Source organism: Amphibalanus amphitrite, unplaced genomic scaffold (assembly GCF_019059575.1).
Source record: "Amphibalanus amphitrite isolate SeventyFive unplaced genomic scaffold, NRLGWU_Aamphi_draft 000011F_arrow, whole genome shotgun sequence".
In the NCBI taxonomy this organism is placed as follows: Eukaryota; Metazoa; Arthropoda; class Thecostraca; order Balanomorpha; family Balanidae; genus Amphibalanus; species Amphibalanus amphitrite.
Genome location: NW_024881507.1, coordinates 1,739,100 through 1,760,253, shown reverse-complemented (window position 1 = coordinate 1,760,253; position 21,154 = coordinate 1,739,100). Strand labels below are relative to the sequence as shown.

At 52.6% G+C, this 21,154-nt stretch overlaps 2 protein-coding genes across 2 annotated transcripts; both read left to right on the top strand.

Annotated features, from left to right (window-relative positions):
- The first annotated feature begins 1,953 nt into the window (after positions 1-1,953).
- On the top strand, positions 1,954-6,933 carry LOC122382425. The gene is made up of 2 exons (XM_043367710.1): positions 1,954-2,131; positions 2,237-6,933. Exon 2 carries the CDS (start codon positions 2,756-2,758, stop codon positions 5,885-5,887), a length of 3,132 nt encoding a protein of 1,043 aa, XP_043223645.1. The 5' UTR covers positions 1,954-2,131; positions 2,237-2,755; the 3' UTR covers positions 5,888-6,933.
- A 1,845-nt stretch (positions 6,934-8,778) lies between these two features.
- LOC122382428 (tigger transposable element-derived protein 4-like) lies at positions 8,779-21,137 on the top strand. Its single transcript, XM_043367726.1, has 6 exons — positions 8,779-10,384; positions 17,343-17,479; positions 18,387-18,592; positions 18,968-19,067; positions 19,685-19,873; positions 20,186-21,137. Exons 1-6 carry the CDS (start codon positions 8,824-8,826, stop codon positions 20,639-20,641), a joined length of 2,649 nt encoding a protein of 882 aa, XP_043223661.1. The 5' UTR covers positions 8,779-8,823; the 3' UTR covers positions 20,642-21,137.
- Positions 21,138-21,154: the final 17 nt, after the last annotated feature.

Here is a 21,154-nt window from a genome sequence, read left to right as displayed (position 1 = left end):
AAATGTGCTTTACTTCAACGTGTTTGTCTTGTAATGCCTCAGTTTACATCAATACGTGATGAATTCGCTGTTTGCTTGCTGCAAAATTGCCAGGGTCGGGTCAAATGAGGTCAAATGAGGTCAAATTACGTTTCTGCTAATAACTTGGCATACAATGAGGCTAGAGCTTCAAAAATGGTGTCATTTTGTTCATGATGATCAGCCGAGTCGAATGTCACTTAATTTTAGTAAAATTTAGAGTTCACGTAAACTGCTAACAAATTATACCATTCGATGCGCATTGACGTGTTGAGTTCATTGGTGTTTTTATTTTTGCGCTATGCTTAACAGATCAAACGTTATAGGCGAAAAACATTTGACCTGTTTTAGCTTAACTTTTACATTTTTTACCCCCCCCCAAAAAAAAACCTTAATATTGATCTAGGGTCACCAAATTTGCACAGAGGCGAGATCTCCTACCCTGGGCCCACCTACCCTGTAAATGTGGCGTTTGTAAGTGCCATATGAGCCAATCGCCGGGGGTGGGCGTCGTATACCCTCCCCCCTCGCCGTCCGCGCTATGAAAAGGCCCTCGCCTGGCGAGGGTTAAGAATAAAGGTGTCCTGGCGGGTCCTCAGGAGTCAGTTCAAGGCACTTTTCAGCTCAAGTTTCACCCCCCCCCCCTTCAGTAGTGTGGTTCTCGCAGTCGCACTGTCCTGATGGCGCTGCTTTTATCTGTAATCTGACCGTCTTGCTAACCCGTTCTCTACCTACATAATTGCACTTTATCGGTCTGCCTGAAAGCGGTCTTGTTTCAGAAGCATATAATAGGTATGCATTCATTAAAAATGTCATTCGGAAAGACTACAAAGCTGTGCGATTGGCGACTGGCGGTTTGAGTTACGTTTGTTGCCAGCCCGCTAGCGCGCGATTGGCGCAGTGAGTTTTTGCAACTCCGAGCGTTGCACTGGCAATCAGCTATTCGGCCGGTCGGTCACGTCATGCTTTCTTCGACCCCACATCTTTTTATTGGCTCTTACCACTGACTGGAGAGAGTTCTAGGAAGATTATCTTATCATTCCTGTGCTTACAAAATGTGTTTCATGGCCGTTTCTCTTTACTAATGCAGATTTGTAATGTATCCACTGTTCATTGTCCAAATTTCATCCCACCAGCACGTTGTTCCGTTTTACGGTGAACGAGGAACGACGATTCGGACTTCGTGGTGAGCCTATGTGTCCACATCGCCTCTCAGTATATCAGAGAGTACCTAGCCCGTCCGCCCCACGGGCGGCTGACTGTTTAGTGCAAATGGCCTATTCGATTAGTGTGATGACTTGTAGAGATAATAAACTATCTCTGATTGCACCTATCGGCCGGAGTACGACCACCGGTGACCTTTCCGGTCCGTGCTGTGGGGGCCCCTGCCCTGCCGGACCTGTGTCTGTCCGCTGAATGAATTATCTCAGAGCTGTCAACCGGTCAGCAGGAGAATCGTCGGTGTGATACGGGAGAGATACCCGGCTCAAATGTCATTTTTCGCATACAGACACAAATAACAACGCTTTCGAAAGAAATTTGGGCAAGGTCCGATTGCACCCGGCGCCTACTGTAAAGCACTTAGCCTGAGCCTCGGTCAGTGTAAATGAACGACGAACACGGATCTAAATCAGAGCGAACTGCTCATCCGCTGTATACGAAACGGACCAACACTTTATACATGAGCATTGAGCAAAGAGAATACAAGCAATATGTACAGTCCTCAGCAGACTGCGTGGTAGGTATTCTTTTTTTCGACAAAACCAGTAATAACTCAAAGACTATGTTGTCAGTCGGTCGGAACTCACTGAAAATAGAGGCGCCATGCTCTACTCCTTCGATTGGGCATATCACTAAACAAAGTATATGCCTTGTGTGGCAACAAAATGCAAAGGTTTGTTTTGGGGGCAAATAAAAACTTTTGGGTTTTGTATCGCGAAGTCACGATCAGCGATAAATCTCGACGCGCTGGCCGAATTTCGAAGTCGAATATCTCTGGCCGAAGATCTCTGAATCTGTTCCCACGAGTTTTGTTTAGGTTTATTTAGTTCACGGTGTTTTCCGTTTAGATATCGATTTGAATATTTGAATTTAGAACCTTGGCTGCAATGAAGTGAGTATCAAATTAAATGTTTTTTGTTTGTTTAAATATTTGTATCTTTTCAGTATACGTGTTTATATCGCCGTTTCCTTACCATCAACCTCCTGTTTGTTTCAGGATGAAATTTTCTCTACTCTTGAACTTGACGTATATGTAGCTTGGTTTGTTTTCTTTTGAATAAAATTACATCGCATTGCAGCTACAAATACCTTGTTTACAACTTGAATTTAAGGCTAACAAAACATTTCATCTTCAAGCCATAACGTAACCAACTTGAACATTAAGCTTTTCTTTCCTTTTCCTTGTTTCATTGATGTAAATAAAGTAAGTTAGCAGTTATTCATCATGAGCAAGCAAGAAGACCAGGCTTCGAGATTCCCGCTGGATATGACGAAAGAAATACGAACGACTAAACAAGATCGAACCAACGCAAAACGAAAATTTACGAGAAAAACTATTGGTTTTCATGACATGATCGAAAACGATTGCCCATTTATTGCTATTAAGGATAAATTCGAAGATATCAAAGATGCATATCGGCAAGTTTAAAAATGCAATGATCTGGTCAACGCTGCGATAAACGAAACGGGACCACACCATTTAATAGACAAATTATTAGATGAATGTGATGAATATATGATGGGTGTTGAGGCAAGCATGGATGAAATTCGAACAAAATTTGCCATCAAGACAAAGGCTGAAAACGTTAAAATTTCAGAAATTCACGTTAAACCTTTAGATGCACCGCGTTTCTCGGGAAATATCAGACAATATACAAGTTTCAAGCAGGATTATCTTCGACTAATGACCAAACAGTTCGGTAAGGATTCTTATGCACTTCGACAATGCTTGTCAGGAGCTGCGCTGGAGACAGTGAAAGGCGTAGAAGATGATTACGAAGAGATGTTTCGGAGGTTAGATCTAAAATATGGAGAGACGAGAAAATTAGTCGATTCGATTATACTTGATATCAAAAGACTGAAGCCCATTCCAGAAGGCGAAAACAAAAGGTTTGTTTCCATGGTAGAAGTGGTAGAGCGCAGTTGGATGGAACTTCAAAGATTGGGCATGTCTCAAGAAATGGACACGACCACAATGGTCACCATGGTCGAAAAATTACTGCCAAGAACTCAAAAGCGGGAATGGGTAACAAAAATGGAAGAACTGAAAAACAGCAGTGAAAATTGTGATTCTACCTTTCGTACTTTACTATCCTATTTAATACAAGAAAAAAGGGTCATCGAATATATGGACGACGACGTCCGAACTTATACCGGTACAAATTCAAAATATGTAAATCCAGCAATAAATAGTCTTCAAGTCGATTCGAGCGACTCGATATCTGCCGATACGAATTTCGATACGACAACCGATGCATCGCAAACAGATGTTGTGAAAATATGCAACCAAATTCAAAACATGACTGACCGAATGGAAACTCTGTTAAAAAACCCAAGCACGAGGAAATTTACAGGTAGCAAAAAGAAGAATAACATAGATATCGAGAATAGTCGCTGCTGGATCCACAAAACGGATTTTCACTCAATTTTCAAATGCAACGCTTTCCTCAATTCCACTCGCGAAGACAAATTGTGTACTCTACGACAAAATGGAGCATGCTTCAATTGTCTTCAACAGGGACATATAGCCTCATCATGCCCATACGAAAATCAATGTGAAAAACGGAATCATTTGAATGAAAAATGTGGAAAACGTCACCACTCGTGTCTGCATTTTGAACGGCCTCCAAACGAAAACAACGCGTCCATACATTCAACTAGAAATAACAAGCGAAAATCAATGCTCGCGGTGAGCGGTGTTATTTGCAAGGACAAACGGCTGACAGTGTTATGGGATTCAGGCGCCAATATATCTTTGATTACACATAAGGCTGCATCCCGGTTAAATTTATGCAGTGAAGAAGTTGAACTTTCAATTACAAAAGTGGGAAACCAGGTACAAGCCTTCAACACGAAACGATATATTGTTCCTCTTATAGACACGGACGATAAATGCTGGCAGGTCCATGCATATGGTATCGAAGACATTACGTCTGACATCGAGCAATGTGATCTGTCTTCCTTGTCATCAATTTTTAACGAACCAAAGGTGCAAGAAATCGAAAGGCCGCACGGAAGAGTTGACATGCTGATCGGCATCGACTGCTGTGTGCTGATGCCAGACGTAGTCGAAACGGTGGGCAGTCTACAGCTTCTTAAAAATCAGTTTGGTTACTGTATTCGCGGTTGCTACGATCCAATGGATAGTACTTCAACGCCCAAGACACAATCAGTGGATATTGGTTGCGGGATAGTCGTGTCCGATATTAGCAATATGAGAGCCGAATCAATGACAAGCTTAACACAGAAATTAGACGAGTATTTTGTCATTGAAAATCTTGGCACACATTGTACACCACGCTGCGGCGGATACAAATGCGGCAAATGTGCAATGGGTAGTAGCAGTTACACCTTGCAAGAGGAACGAGAACTGACGCTCATTAAGAATGGCTTAACATATGACCCGGAGCAACGCAAATTTACCGTTCATTATCCCTGGATCAGGGATCCGATGAAACTTCCCAACAATGTTAAGGCCGCTGAAGCAAAATTAAGAGCCACTGAAAGAAGGCTGATCAAGATTGGCGCTCCACACGCAGAAGCATACAATGATCAAATGCAAGACATGCTTAGACGACAGGTAGCCAGAAAATTGTCGGAGAAGGAAATAGCAAGTTATGAAGGACCGGTTCATTATTTGCATCACCACGAAATACTCAGGCCAGATTCTGCGTCGACTCCATTGAGGATTGTATTCAATTCCTCAGCGTCTTTTATGGGCCATGTCCTCAACGACTATTGGGCGAAAGGTCCGGATGTGATAAATAACCTACTGGGTATTTTGCTGCGTTTTAGAGAAGAACAGGTTGGATTGGTTGCTGATATAAGCAAAATGTATAACTCCATCAAACTGGCTGAAATGGACCAACATGTACATCGCTTCTTGTGGCGCAATATGGACATCCATCAAGAACCTGACCATCATATCTTATTAGCTGTTGCGTTTGGAGATAGACCCAGCGGAACTATCTCAATGGTTGCTCTAAAATCAATCGCCGAAATGCACAGAGACGAATCAGAAGAAGCTGCTGAAATGATAATCAAGAACAGTTACGTTGATGACTTGATTCAATCAGTTCCAAGCGTGGAGATGGCACTGCACTTAGCTGAAAACGTGCAAAATATACTGCACAAGGGAGGTTTTGAGATCAAACACTGGATAATGTCCGGAGATGATACTGGGGGCATCTGTCCCAGCATCCAAATCTTAAGCATTGACAAAGAGAAGATACTCGGCATGTGTTGGGTACCAAAGGGCGATCACTTTTTGTTCCAAGTCAGAATAAACTTTTCTGTGTCGAAGTGGAACAAAGTGTCAGCCACTCCCGATTTAACAGAATCGAACATCGATGCTATTTTCCCTTTACGGCTTACCCGGCGAATGGTATTGAGCCAGGCGGCACGCCTATACGATCCATTCGGGTTGATCATACCAGTTACGTTGAAAGGAAAAATTCTCTTGCGAAATTTGGTCACACGACAGAGAACTGAAAATCAAGACGGCTCTTCAGCGATTGGATGGGATGATCCTATATCAGATCAAGACAGGATGGATTGGAAGTTCTTTTTTCTGGAACTACTCAAGTTGCAAGATGTGACATTCTCTCGTTGTTTGAACCAAAGGAAGCGAAAGGAGACCCAATATTAATCATATTTTCGGATGCCAGTATGCATGCCTACGGGGCATGCGCCTACGCCCGATGGGAGCTCGAAACGGGCCACTTTGAGGCTCGACTCATCGCAGCAAAAAATCGGATAGCTCCAACAAGACAGCTGACTGTTCCTCGATTGGAGCTTTGTGGGGCAGTTCTTGGATGCCGACTACGAGAAGCCATTCAGAAGGAAATGAATTACAAGTACGAAAAAGTATTTCACATTGTCGACTCAGCGATAGTGCGAACGCAAATTCAAAAGGAGTCATACGGTTTTGGATCATTTGTTGCGACAAGAATAGCAGAAATACAAAATAAGTCCGATCCCAATGAATGGTGGTGGATCGGCACAGGCGATAATCCTGCCGACATGGTGACCAGAATTGCCAGCCCGACACAAATCGGGGCCAATTCTATTTGGCAGCGAGGACCGCAATTCTTCGATCTTCCGGTAGAGAAGTGGCCGATCAGCCAAGAGTTTCACCAACAGGAGAATGAGTTACCAGATAGAATACGAGTACACATTGCGCAAGGAAAACAAGGAGATGACGCGGGCGATGTCAGCGGGTCGATAAATTTGGACAATTTCAACAGTTACGTCAAGTTACTGCGAGTTACTGCTCGCATTAGTCAATGCGCAGAAGAAAAAAACTTTGAAGGCGATAGGACGACCACTGACGGCCCAACAGCTGTCGGATGCTGAAATACTATGGATCAAACAGGCTCAAAAACAGTTGTTAGAAATAGACTGGAAAGCCCGATTTAAACGATTGGGACCAAGCCTAAATGATATAGGCATGATTGTCGTTGGACAGAGAATGTCAAAATGGCTCAAGGAAAACTGGAACACGGATTCATTCATTCTCCTGCCCAGTGATCATCGGTTCACGAAGCTTTACATCCTTCACGTGCACAATGAAACTCATGCTGGCGTTGAAGCAACTTTGGCTGCAGTTCAAAGTAAATTTTGGGTACCAGGATCGCGCAGAATCATTGATAGCATAGTATCTGCGTTATTCTCGGTTTTGTCGAAGAAAGAATACCTACCACGCAGTTTGCAGAGGGCTGTACATGAGCAAGTCTATGCGCATTTCCGACGGATTTTCTGTTGCGCTCGACCGGCAATGTTGTCTGTCATGCCGTGTGATAATGCTCATTTACTCTCCTCACGTAACATCGGTATAGCTGTCGCCTCGCCTGTCTCCCTCCGGCTTGGCTGCCACATTCGGTAGGTATTAGTGGTGTCAATCGGAACTTGAATCTTCGGAATTCCGATTTTGTCCAATGTCCGATTCGGAATTCGGTTGGACAATGACGGCAGGCGTTGGACAACTTTGGACATTCACTTGCTACACCTCAGCATTTTTATAAAGCAATCGTGTTTAACACTGATTGGCGAATAGAAAGCTCAGCTTTTGAGATGATTAACACATTAAAGCTGGTAATAGTACATTTAAAACAAATTAAATAACAGTGTTGAGTGTAAACTATTGCGTATGTTTCGGACATCTTTGGACAAATGGCTGGCTTGGACATTTTTGGACGGACAATCGACGCAAGCATTGGAAATTGGACGGACATTGGACATACATTTTCTGAAACTGACACCACTAGTAGGTATACCATCGCGGCAGTAGAACCTGGCCCAAGTAGAGTTCAGAAGCCGGTTTATTCCCGATAGCTGATAGCACAATCTGAGGACGAAATGCGATGAAGTCATCAACGTTGACTATCACCAATATTTGAACGAAGACGGTAAGATAAATGATAAATCTATGCATCATTTCCTGCGACTAACTTTGAAATAAGACACGTGTGTGACGCGCATTGACCTATAATAAGTATTATTATAGGTCAATGGTGACGCGTGAAAATAAAAATGCACTCGTGAATGGTCTATAAATGCAACATCCCCCTCCCCTTACTAGTTAGCTATCAGTCATCGTCATGCCGCCGCCGATTGCACACAAAGCAGTGGTCGCCGGTTATCGGTCTGCCTGCCCCCGCTATCGGCTGCTGCCCTTTCCATGCCGGTTCGGTCGCCCCGTGTCGCAACGGCCATCATATGACCCGGAGGGCGGTGGGCCCGGCGTCGGTCGGTGACGGGGCCCGCCGGTGCCCCGACCGACCGATCCTCCCCCTCCCCTCCCTCCCCTGGCCCCGGGCGGCGGACCGACCGGCCGGAGCGCCGCGGGTCCGTGGCTGAAACTACACCCACTGCCGGAGAGGATGACGCGGCCACAGATAAAACGGCCGCTCGGCGTGCACACACGCGTCGATCGATACCAAGGGCGCGCCTCGCCCCTTTTGGACCATTCACGTAACGGGGCGCCTTGCCGTCGCGGGAGGGCGTCTATTTGTGAGGTGGCGTCACCGCCGGCGGCGCCCCGGCTGGCGGCTGCTGACGTGTCCGTACCGGGCCGGTCACGTGACCACCTCTGCACGGGAAGAATTTCCCCGGCCGGCGGCGGACGCCGTCTTTGTTTCGAGCTGTTCGAGTTAGCGGCGGCGGCGGCGGCCGGCGGGTCGGCGCCGGCAGGGGCGGCGTCAGGCCGACAGAGACGGGCGTCGACGCGACGCCGCGCCGAATCTCGACATGCGTGAATGGGTGGAGGGCGGCGCGCTCTGATTGGGGTAGGTCACGGGCTCACGGCCGGCGCAGACGTCACGGCCGAATCACGGCTCCGTCTCGGCGGGCGGACCGGAAGCGGGTGCCGAGCGGCGGCCGGCCGCGGAGTGGCCACGTGGCCGGCGGCAGCGGCCGCAGCCGACCCCGCACCCCTCCCCGCGCCGGCGGCGGCGGCTCCGGGCCTGTCCCAACAGCTGACTGCGAGGGGCCGCGCGGCGGCGGCGTCGCCGGCCGGCGGCCGCTGCGTGGCGCGCGGCACCCGCCGCAGTGTGCGTTGAGCGGTGAGGGGTGGCGCGCGCGGATATGTCTGCCGCGAAACGGAAAGTGAACCCGCTCACCATTCAGGAGAAGAAAGCCGTCATTTTGGAGGTGGAGAACAGCAACGGACGCACCAAGTCGCAGATCGCCGAGCAGTTTCGCATTCCCAAGAGTACGCTGTCGACCATTCTGAAGGAGAAGGAGCGCATTCTGGAGCTGACCGATTCGGAGGAGCTGGGCCCGCAGCGGAAGCGGGTGCGCATGCGCCGCGGCGCCTACCCGCAGCTGGAGGAAGCTCTGTTCGCGTGGCTGCAGGAGCAGGCGGCCGCCAACCAGGCGGTGTCGGGCCAGACGATGCTGGCGCGCAGTCAGGAGCTGGCCAGGCAGCTGGGAGTGGACGACTTCAAGACGAGCTCCGTGTGGCTGGACGGGTTCCGCAAGCGGCACGGTCTGGCGGCGGCCGGCCGGCCCGACTCGGCCGACGGCTGGCGGCCAGAGACCACGCCCGAGGGCACGGTGCCGCTCACCCAGCTGCCGGCCATGCTGGACGACTACGCCGCCACCGAGGTGTTTGTGGTGGCCGAGATGGGCCTGGTGTTCGACCTGACGCCCAACGAGGCTAGTGTGGGCGCCTGTGCGGACGCAGAGCTGGCGCCGCGCCGGTTCAGTGTGGTGGTGGCCGCCAGTGCGGACGGCTCTCAGAAGCTACCGCTGCTGATTGTGGGCGAGCGGTCGGTGTCGGGCGCCAGTCAGCCGGGCCGGGTGGCCTATCACGCCGACCCGACCGCCTGGATCCAGCCGCAGCACTTCTCGGCCTGGCTGGGCAGGCGGGACGGCGAGATGGCCGCCCAGGGCCGCAAGGCGCTCTTCCTGTGCGAGCTGTCGCCGGCGCACGCGGTGGGCGGCGGCGGCCGCGAGGCGCTCCAGCTGGCCTGTATGCCGGCCAGCCCGCTGACTCAGGAGCAGCTCAGCGCGGACGGTGTGCTGCACGCCCTCAAACGCCAGTACCGGCGGCGGGTGACCGAGTTTCTGGTGGAGCACGGCCGGCCCCCGGCCGCCGGCGAGGCCGTGCAGATGCTGAGTCGCGCCTGGTGGCAGGACGTGAGCTCGGCCGTGGTGCGCCGCTACCACGCCTCGGTGGGCCTGCTGCGAGACGAGGTGAACGGGCAGCCGGCGCCGCCTCCGGCCGAGGGCGCCGCCCAGCTGGCCGCCCTGGCCGGCTCGCAGTTCGCGCCGTCCGAGGGATGCACCCTCGAGTCGTTCACCACTGCCGACAACGCGCTGCTGTGGACGGTGCCCGCGGTGGCGGGGGCCGGGGGACGCCCGCCGGCCGGCCGGACCCCCCAGCGGGGCCCGTCCCCGCCGCAGGCCGCTGCCCTGTCCCCAGCGCCCGCCGTCAAAAGGGAGAGGACTGGAGGGGAGAGAGTGGGCTCGCCGGCCGGCAAGAGGAGGCCGTCCTCCCAGGAGGCGCTCAAGGCGGTCATGGTGCTGCAGCAGTTCTTCCAGCTACGGGAGCCAGATGAGGAGCTGGACGAGGTCCTCAGCTTCGTGGCCTTTACGAAGGATAAGATCGTCAGGATGCAGATGCAGGAGAGCCGACATGACAGTAAGTCCCGGGGACGGCGGGGAGGGAAGGGGTCGTGGGTGAAGATCGTGTCCGGCGCGCTGGGTCGGACAAGGCAGGGTTGGTTTGGCAGGTGGGCGGTGTCCGAGGGAGGGGAGAACGGGGAGCCCAATTTCAGGCATTTGGGAAGGGAGATTTTATCAGTGGCGCACTTGCTCTATCCAATACTGAGGCATCCGTCACAAACTTGGTTTCTGGGCTACAAAACTCCACAGCCGCACGTTTAACGTGCAGCCGATCTGTCACGTAGAATGGCCATTGATGACAACTTCAGTTTCGCGACCTCCGTCGCGACTTCTTTCCATGAAGAAGACTTCGTGGAAGTGCAAATTTAACGAAGTTTTTTTTTCATTCATATCGCTTCCATCGGAAGTGTGATTGTGTCTGGTTGATCCATATCCCCTGTCCTGTCCGTTAGACGCGAGGCTGTGGGCTGTCAGGCCGGTTTTCAAGTTCTGATACTCGAGGTACCGGTGATGGGGCCCCGTTAAAAGTCGGATTGTTGGCGTAGTCTGTCCGGAAATGCTGAATATTCGTCTCAACGTGCATAGGCTTTGGTTGTATTTGTGACCGTTTTGGTCATACGTATGCATAATATTGCATATCGTAGGTGATATGAGTATTTCAGCTTTTGATACACGCTAACATGAAAAGTTCAAGCTAAAACTTTTCACATTTCTTGTCATTTAAATCACACTCACTCTTCACGTCTCGACCAGTCGATTTTTTCATCTGTTTCTGGGTCACTTTGTCCCGACAGGGCATTGTCGCGTACATCAGGTGGTGAACGGTGTCGTTGACATGTCAGTGCGTCGGTCTAACCTGTCGATTGTGTCACCTTGTGACATGTTAGAGGTGCCCCACCCTGCCGGTCACCGAACCGGTCAGTCCAGTCCCCTGTACCCCTCCCTTCCCCCTCCTCCTCCCCAACTGCTACTGGGTCGCCCGAGTTGGACCAGTTGAAGGTGGGCCAGGAATGGTGCACAGTCAAGTCGTATGACACATCATCAACCATTGATGTGCAATGTCGACCTTTCGTTTACTATTCCAACGATAAAAGGATGTTTGCTTTTTCCTTCTTTTTTCTTTTGCTCCTGAATTTGTCAAACTCATCATCTTTTGATCTCGACAAGGCCCCCTTTCATTTGTTTAGGCAGGTGGACATTGCATTTTGTCACCCGCACTTGTATTGCATCGATGCGTTTAGGTGGAGCATGTAACCACCATTCTGACATGCTGATTATCCCGATTAGCCAAGTCATGGTATCATGCTCCTGTTCTATGATTGATGACTTGCCAGCACCGTAAGGTGTGCCTCATGTGATTTGTTCGTTGACGGCTGAAGCCTGTAGCAACAATCAGCAATAGCACACTGCTGATACTTTTCGAAAAGCTCGCACCCCCGTTCGTTGACCATCGGGCCATTGAGTGCGAGGAGCGTTGGACGCTGTTGCTGTTGTTGTTGTGCCCCTCGGCCCCGTCACCGGGGCGTAGTCGACCGACTCTGGTATTGAGCGAAAGCCGGCGGCCAAGGCCGCCACCACGTCGTCCTGGCGTAGGTCGGGGGGTTGGCCGTAGATGTTGCCTAGTGCGTGGAGGCGGGCCCCGCACAGGCACGGGCAGCGCAGCAAGACGTGCTGCGGGGTGTCCGCCTCCTCCCCGCACACCAGACACCGGGCGGCAGGGCAGGCGGTGTCCATGCAGCCGGGGCAGTCGGGGGTCGGCCGGCGGCCGATGCGGTGGAGGTACTGTGTTGATACGCTCCAGTGGCCGGCCCGTATAGTTGATGTGCTCGTGCTGGTGAGGGGCGAACTATTGGTGTCGAGATTCGACTCATATTCATTGGGCAAGGTGCGAGTCTGACACCTTGAGTTAAATGAGTTAGGAGGCATTGAATGTTCTTCCGGTGTATGCCATATTATTACCGCGGTGGAGTAAAATATCGTCTGTTTCGTTATCTATAGCGGAACTCGGTTTACCGCAAGAAGGACCTCTCGACGCACAATGATCGGTAAAGACAGGGGTAGCAGTCGAAAGCACTTAACGCGTTATAGGTTTTATCGCGGCTAGGTCCTCGAGATTGATATTAAAAGTCCAATAAATGCTCCCACACTGATCAATATTGTTGTGGTCATGCCAGCTAATTGTTGGTTGATGGTTTAAAGGGACTATCCCACCTTTAACATGGGGTTTGAGTTGAGATAGCCAAGTTTGCGGCGAGGTTCAGAAACCACTATCTATCTAGGTTGCAACCCCCGCGGCCTCTTGGTGTTGAAGGAATTCGTTCCCTTCATTTGAAAATGGGCCTTGTACAAGGCCCTATCTTCAACATGGAGCGACCGTTAGTGTGACGTCACCTCGTTTAGTCATTCTGATTTAAATGGGTTTGTTCGTTGAAAAATCGCTTAAAACTTGGTCTGAACTTTGTTGTGGTGCCTACAGAGTAAAAAGAATCAGCTTTATGACAGTAATGTGGCCTGGGGAAGGAGGTAATTTTGGGCTGTGACGTCACATATTTGAAAGTTTGTGTTTGGAATATGGGAAGCCTAAGATGTTTAATGAAAAATAAATGCCAGAACCGTGTTCCTGGTCATCCAATCTATAAAGTCGGGCACAATTTAACGGGTTTTAACAACATTTTAGAAGGTGGGATAGTCCCTTTAACGGGTTATAGATAAATTGACATGGAGTCAGCATGACGTGTCGTTACCAGGGAACCAACCGACAATCGGCAAAGGGATGACCAACCAACAATCCTTAAACTATTTATACTGCCTAGATCATTTGTATTAGGCTCCCTGAAGGTTTTAAGCGATATTGGTGCGTAAGAAGTAATTAATCATAACCCAGGCTGCGGTCTGGCGCTGTAGTTGCAAGCTGCTAAAGGCCTGTCATGCACTGTATATGTGAACTTCACATTCGATATTCGATAATGTCACCGGCTCGTCTGCAGTCCGCAGCCCGGTTACCATGCTCCACGTCGCTCTCGCCTTCTGCACCCCGGCGCTTGACCAGTGACCTGCACCCCCGTCACTCCTCTCTGGGAATGCATCTGATCTGTACCTCCTGCCTCACATTTTCGGTACACACTCTGACATATACGACTCACGGAACCCATTATAACGCGTGTTGGTACCGCTCAACCCCTTTTTTAACGCGTACCGCTCGTCCCTCGGTACACAATTCTGACGTGTGCCGCTCGCCCCAACACGGGGTACCGCTCTGACCTGCACAGCCCGCCCCGCTCTGGGCACCTACCCTGACCTGTGCCGCCCGCCCCGCTCTGGGCACCTACCCTGACCTGTGCCGCCCGCCCCGCTCTGGGCACCTACCCTGACCTGCCCGGCTCGCCCCGCTCTGGGCACCTACCCTGACCTGCCCGGCTCGCCCCACACGGGGCACCTACCCTGACCTGTTTCCCGGCACCGCGGCCGCCGCCGCTGCCTGTTGTTGGCCGGCGGAGACTGGTTTGACCACTGCGACGGCCGTGAGAGAGCCGGGGGCAACAAACTGGCGAGCGGCCGGCAGCAGGCCAGGCAGGGGCGCCGGTCACTGCCGGCGACTGTCAGACCGCCTGTCCCTGCAGCTTTCAGTGGGCAGGGTGGGGGCCACTTTCAGACCGCGATAGGCAGGGGTATCGGTCACTGCAGGTGGCTTTCAGACCAGGGGAGGGGTGCTGTCGTGGCGACTTGCATAGCGCAATGAGGAGGGGTACTGGCGACTTTCATACCGCGGTGGGGAGGGGCGCCGGCGACTTTCAGGCCAGCACATATGAAGGAAATGTCAGCAACTTTCTCCTTGAGTGTCGCGGTCGGTGCGAGCGGTTTCACGGGGCGTTTTTCAGGACGTCGGGAGGATACTGGCAAGCGGCAACTTTCCGCTTTCTCTCTGTCGTGTGTTTGGAAGATGCGGCTTTTTAGGCTGTTTTGAAGTGTTGAATGCAAGCATCCTTAGGCTGATCTGTTGCTATTTAAATGTTAGATAGAATATGATCCGCATTGCATCGATACGAAGCTATGCGCTCTCTTGCCAAGCTTACGCTCCATTCGGTAATTGCTCCTCGGCATCGCCTGGCTACTTGTGAGACGAATAATCACATCGCATATTACCTTTGTGCTGCATCATCGCGCTGCTGATACGGCCATTCATTCACCACACCGTTGGAGACGGCCGTTTAGCGGCGGTGGCGGTTCTGGGAGTCGGACGACGGCGTCTCCGCCCGCCAGTAGTGTCAGACGGGCCGCCTCGGGCCCCGCGCGGTAGACACTGACGACAGACGAGTGACGGCTGATGACGGACCGCGAGACACAGCGGTGTGTGACGTCACCCGTCAGCCGTGACGTCACGAGGTGACTGATCACAGGCTGACAGGTAGACCACGGAGATGGGATGGGCACTGTGGGCCTGTTGGACACGATGGGAACTGGCTGGTTGGTGATAGCCAGAGGCTGAACTGTGGCTGAGTTGGTGGTGATGGGTTGGTGATGTGCCTGGATGGCTGCGAGGTTTCGTGAAATAGCACAGAACAGTACTGTCATTCTGCAACGGCGGTGTAGATGTTGCATTGTAGGGTAGCTGTTGATTGTGGACGCCGTCAATCCAAGAGTGCCTGGAAGCGGTCGTCCTCTGGCCTCTGGGCAGTCAGTAGCGGTGGGCTTCGTCGGCCTCTGAGCTCCCAGTGGCAGAGCTGCCGGCCTCTGAGCTCCCGATGGCAGAGCTGTCGGTCGCCGGGCGCTGTCGGCGGCGGCGTGCCGACGCGACCGGCCGCGTACCGTTAGGTGCCGCCGGCGGTGGCCGCCCCGACCGGCGCCGAGCCCGTCTGACCGCCGGGCACGCCAGATGTCCCGGCTCGGGGCTAGGTGCAGTTCGTCGGGACCCGAACGGAGAGGCTGCCGAGGGAGCCGGCTCGGAGGAAGGAGCGGCTGGGGCCACGGTGGGAGAGTCGGAGTATGACTTTTAAACGGATCAGAGAGATTAGAGGTGATGCGCATTGCACATGCACAATGCACATGACAGTATAATTGTGGATTTTGTGGAATATGGGTTCATGACTGCAGAATGCTTCCCACTCCACTGAATCGATTATGCAGGCTTATCTAAATGCTTTTGTATGAACCTGGAACAATAGAAAACAGCGTGTCCGTGTGATAGATCGGATAGCACGAACAATTAAGATAAATGATACGGGACTGTTGGTTTATCACAGCATGTACTGATCGTAGCAGAGACTCATGCGAGGTACGCAGTCACGAGGCCGGAAACGGAGCTCGAACGGAATGCGGAACGGAGCATGACGGAGCTCTGGGAGAGAGTGAGGAGAGGGTAGAGTGGAGCGCTGAGCCTCCACATTGGGGTAGGGAGAGCAGAGTGTTTAGAGAGCGCGGGGAGGAGAAGAGCAGAGTATTGAGCTTCCCTGGGAGCAGGAGAGCGGTCGCCGCGCTCCAGTGACTCCCACGGCTGCTGTGGTGCCATGTACCGTTTCCAGCCGCCCCGCCCCGGTCCGGGGTCCGCCGACAGCCACAGCCCGGGTCGCTGGGTGCAGCCCGGACCGGAGAGCTCGGTGGGCGGCCGGTCCTCCGGAGCCGATCGGAATTGAATTGTTTGATTTGTAAGCTGTTGTCATGGTATGCCCAAGGCCGGGTATGCCCTGGGGTATGCCAGCTATTTTTACATATATTTATATTTGGATTCCTGAAGTTAGAATAGCATGTGCCGTATTTCGCCAGTGGAAATTAATCGTCGCGCTGTTGTTCGTGTATGTGATTAATTAACGAACTATGTTGGACACATTAATTGATGCTCATGACGATAGCACGACTGCTGAGCACCGTGCACCAGCCCGTTAGCATGCCGGGAGTATTGGTGCAGCTCAGATCTGCAAGTTGTGCTGATGCTATCATTTCACCTCCCCGCTGTAACAGACAGCTTCCATACCTAATTAACTTGCTGTAAACGAGATCACATGCTGCTTACAGCTTACCAAGTAGGTATAGCGACTCCTCCGGTAAATAAAGGTTGCGAGCGTGCGGATGTGGCGCTGAGGCCATGGTAACGCTCAGTTGTAAGATGGTGGGAGCGCTGACTCACTAGGTCGCTTTTCCTTCTGCGCTCCATGTCGTCCCATGTATGGCAACTGTCCAACACTACGCAGTGTCATCGACCTCACCGGATTTATCCGGGTTTTCCGTGCGTTCGACCGGCGACACAACTGATTCGTTTGCACCGGACATGCTCGTTGAGAAGTGAGAACTGTTTTACAGTGCTACGTCAGGCATTTACGCGTTATCATCGGGCCACTACTTGCTCCGTAAGATTTTTATCAGCTGCTAGCAACTGCGAGAGGACTATTTACACGGGACGTGCGCTCGGGCCTTAGGTCTGTGCGTTTGGTGGTCTGTTATGTTGCTTTGGGTACGCGTCCGCGTGGCCTTGGTCGCTGAAGGCTCGCTCGGGGCGTTTCGCCAAGGTTTCGGAGCGTCTGGCGAATCTCGCTGGGATAGGAGTGTGAGACCTGACCATCAGTAACGGTCCGGACCACCACGGCCGACCGTGAATCCCGCCGCCTAACGGAGACACGCCGTTTTACGGGCTGATCTGGCCACTATATCTACACTTTTACCTTACTATTTAACGCTCGCTGTTTGAGGGAGATCGTTTGCTCAGCTGGGTGATATGTCAGCGAACTGGGATGTTCTAACATTTCCCACATTTGACGGTCCTTTGAATCCTGCCATGTGACAAAACCATTGCAATTGCTTCGCAAATGCAGATGGTCACTATTGGTCTCCGTGAAGTGGGGCGCAACGTATTGTGGGGAATGTCAGGAATGTCTCCCACGCCCTACGTGTCTATCTCCTAAGCCCTACGATATACCCCGGGCCGGCTATCATGAGTGCATGCTGTGTATGTGTGCATCATTATTTGCTCTATCTGTTTACAGACGGGCTGCTGAAGCTCAAGAAGGAGGTGAAGACGGAGAAGTCCGACACTCTGGGAAATGTGAAGTTCGAGTCGCCCATTCTCAATATAGACCCCGATGCAGATCCAGATGGCTCAAAGGAGTCGATAGAGGCAAAGGTGAGTCATTGTGCACTAATGGTAGAGGGTAGTGGGTGGTAGATATAATAAATAGTGGCCTCTCGAAGGCCAATGCCACATGACAGGACGTTTCCTGACTTGACTCATACGGGACGTGTTTTTGGGATTTGCCGCCAAGAAGTGTCGTTGAACCATTTCCGTGTGTCAGGTCGGTGCTGATCGGATATTGATTGTGGTTCAGTGTTATCAGATGTCGTCTGATTGACTGTTATTGTTGAAGCGTGCTCCATGGTGCTACTGCTACGCGTATTTATAGGCTACGTTACTGCATTAACCAGTGGAGTTACCCAGGAAGAGCTTTTCGTGCCTTCGTGCAAAATGGCCAGTGCCTATGGCCGATACTCTGAGAACGCGAACCTGCAGCTCTGAGCTGGCACCACCCGTGCCAGCTCAGAACAATGTCTCTGCCAATATAGCGTCGTTATCAAGCCGATGCTGACACGCAACTGGCAGCAACCACACACAAACTCTGCTTTTTCATGTCTCGAAAATGGATGTGCTGCGGTATTTCCGGGTTTGGTTTTGCGATTGTCAGCCCTCACGACATCTGTGGCGATTGCTGTCAGAGGCAACATTATCCGACACGATCGTATCGGCTTGGGCTAATGCAGCACGCAACGCAGTAACGTTTTCCTGCTACCTATAGGCGTGACTGTTGGAAAGCGGGCATTTGGTCTAGAGGGACATCATTTCCTTTTTCTCGCAAGAATTATATTTGATCTTGTATTCCCCTCGATGGAAAATGGATGGAACGTCTGTGCCTCCAGGTCGCTGGCCTACTGTGTCTGTCAGCACTCGTCCCTGACGCCCTGTGTCTGCCGCCTCTCTTTGACGCTCATGTTTCTGTTTGTGTTGACGCCCCCCCCCCCCCCCCCGCTGCCGGCAGCCGTCGCCGCCGGTGCGTGCCGTCTCGGACCTGCTGGCTCCTAGGAAGGGCGGCATCCGCGTGGGCTCCCAGTTCCAGGCCGAGGTGGCCCCCGCTCCTGTGACCGGTCAGACCGAGTCGGAGGTCACGGCCAAACAGCAGGTCCGCTGGACGCCGGAGCACAAACTCACAGAGCAGCAGATCAACCAGTTTGTCCAGCTTACCAGGTGAGGAGCGGGGGTGACTGCTGCGAACAGGGGTGACATAGACTGCTACATGGTGATCAATGGGCGGTTAATTAGATTAGGTATCTCATGATTGCAAACGTTATATTTTTCAGTGAAATTCAGACGTGTTTGTGTATGTAAATGTTTGTTATCTATCATATAATTTGGCGTCGAATATTGTTAAGGGACGATTTCGCGTCTTAATTTTCACCTTTGTTTTACCTTCCTCTCATCGTGCGTGTTAGAAACGTTCTTACAAAAACAACCCTCTCATATTTGGAGTCGAGGGCTCTATCTCGGAGTCAGGTGTTGTACTCTTATCTCGGCCCGATCTGATCTGATCTCTGTGCTGATCTGATCTATGTGTGCCCACAGAGCGGTGGGGATGTTCGCCCGCGCCTGCGACGCCGGCTCGGCCGCCACCCAGCCGGGCATCCACGTGGCGGCCGCCAATGCCTCGCGTGACGTCACACGAGTGAGTGGGGTGACGTCACCGGCCGACCCTGAGCCAGGCCGGCGCACTATTGGGGTGGGACCGCCGGCGCCGTGAACGAATGGCGTGTGTTTTGTTGCATGTTAGGGAATGTAAATTCTGCTGATAAACGATGTCTTCTGTACAGAGGTCTATGGTATTCTATATTTGCGATGTTGTATGAGGTATCGTGGTATGTCACAGCATCCAATGGGGTTCGTGTCCCAGGTAGACCTGATGAGAGGGAAGGGACGGAAGATTGAGCCGATAACCGACCGTGGCGAAATGCTGTGGGAACTTTCGCTCTATGGGTGCTGGGTATTGCGGCCGTTGGTGGCCTGAGCGTGTCCAAGGGGAGATCTAGATTTCACAATTCGCTCGACAGGGAATGAAGAGTTTACTGCAATTACTATTTTCGGCGTATGAGGAAACGAAAGCAACGCAATCCATCACGTTTGCCAATTATGCAATCTTATCGATCTGCCGTACTGGCATCGCATAGGTATCATGAACCTAAAACAATGGTAACATTTAGTGAATGTTCCCCATTGTGTGACATATCTCTACCCGATGTGTCCGCCCGCGTCCCCATGTTCACGGCCCGGTGGCCGTCCCGGCAGGCACACGCGATGGACGTGCTCCACCGGCACGACTATCAGCTGGCCGAGGCTCTGACGTCATTGGTGCCCGAGGGCGGCCCAGTGCTCTGCCGCGACGAACTCGAGGACTGGTCCGTCCACGAGACGGCCCTCTTTGAGGAGGCCATCGCCCGACACGGCAAAATGTTCGACCTGATCCGACGGGAATACGTGAGTTCTTATTGCGGGGGCGGAATGCTGATCGGGCGCAAGTAGTCGTACATTGCTCGGTCCTAACGGAGCATTAGAATATAATGCCGTGCAAAGGTAAAAGCGATTACGTCAGGTAGGAGGTGAGTTACGTCAGGTCACCCTAACCCAGAGGTCAGAGGTCACCCTAATTTAGTCGTTTTTGCCTTTGCACGGCAGTTTGACGTAGTGAGTCTGATGTGCGCTCTGAGGTGTTACGAAGCAATGTTTTGCTTGTTCGATGCTTTGGCACAATAAGTTGTTGGTGTTTTTCATAGGCCGTTTCCCTTGCAGCTTCCGTGGAAGACCAGCGCCCAGCTGACCGAGTATTACTACATGTGGAAGACCACCGACCGCTACGTCCGGCGCCGACGAGCCAAGCACATCGCCCGCCGGCAGGCAGCGCTGGCGGCGGCGGCCTCACCGCGCGACTCCGCCGCTCCGCCGGTGAGCGCCAGTGTCGCGCCGCAGGGGGGCGCCAGCAGTGCTCCGGCGTCGGGCACCTCCAGCCCGCCGGCACCGTCACCAGCGGCCGCGGCGGCCGGCCGGGCCGGACCGGCGAACGACGCGCTCACACTGCTCAGTCCGATGCTGAACGCGCTGGGCACCTCAGTGAGCATCGAGCCGGTGGCGGCCGGCTCTCGGCGCTCGCCGGAGCAGCGCGGCCGGGCGGGCGCCGCGGACAAGCCGAGCGCCGGAGTGCGGCTCAGTGGCGAGTGCAGTATTACGCCGGTGCCCGTCAGTCGGTAGCTGAGCGGTGGACGCGGACGGCTGGACATGTGATCGGTCAGAGTGTGAGCGGTGAGAGGCTGAGCGACAGCTGGTGAGAGGCTGAGCGACAGCTGGTGAGAGGAGTGACGGTTCTCCAGCAGCTGGTGAGGACAGCTGGCAGCTGCGGCGGCTGCTGGCGGTGAGGTTGTGTCGCCTCTGACTCTAAGGAGGCCGTCTGTACCTGTGGACTGAGGCGGCGGATGGGCGCCGGGTGCTGCTGGGAACGGCCCTGCTCGGCGACAGTACAGTGTCTGAAGACAGACGGACGGAGACGGTGTTTTAGGGTCCAGCCGACTGGAGAGGCCGTGTCGCCCGGACGCCGCGGGGCAGTGAGGTGAGAATCCCTCGGAGGTCGCTGAGCTGCCCCCGTCTAGGGGCGGCAGCGCCCGTAGTGTTCTCGTAGAGCTGTGCTCTGTATTACGCCTGTTCAGTGTTCGCTCATTATTCCTTTGCAATAAATGAGACGTTTTGGTAATTGTAGTTCCGCCAGCT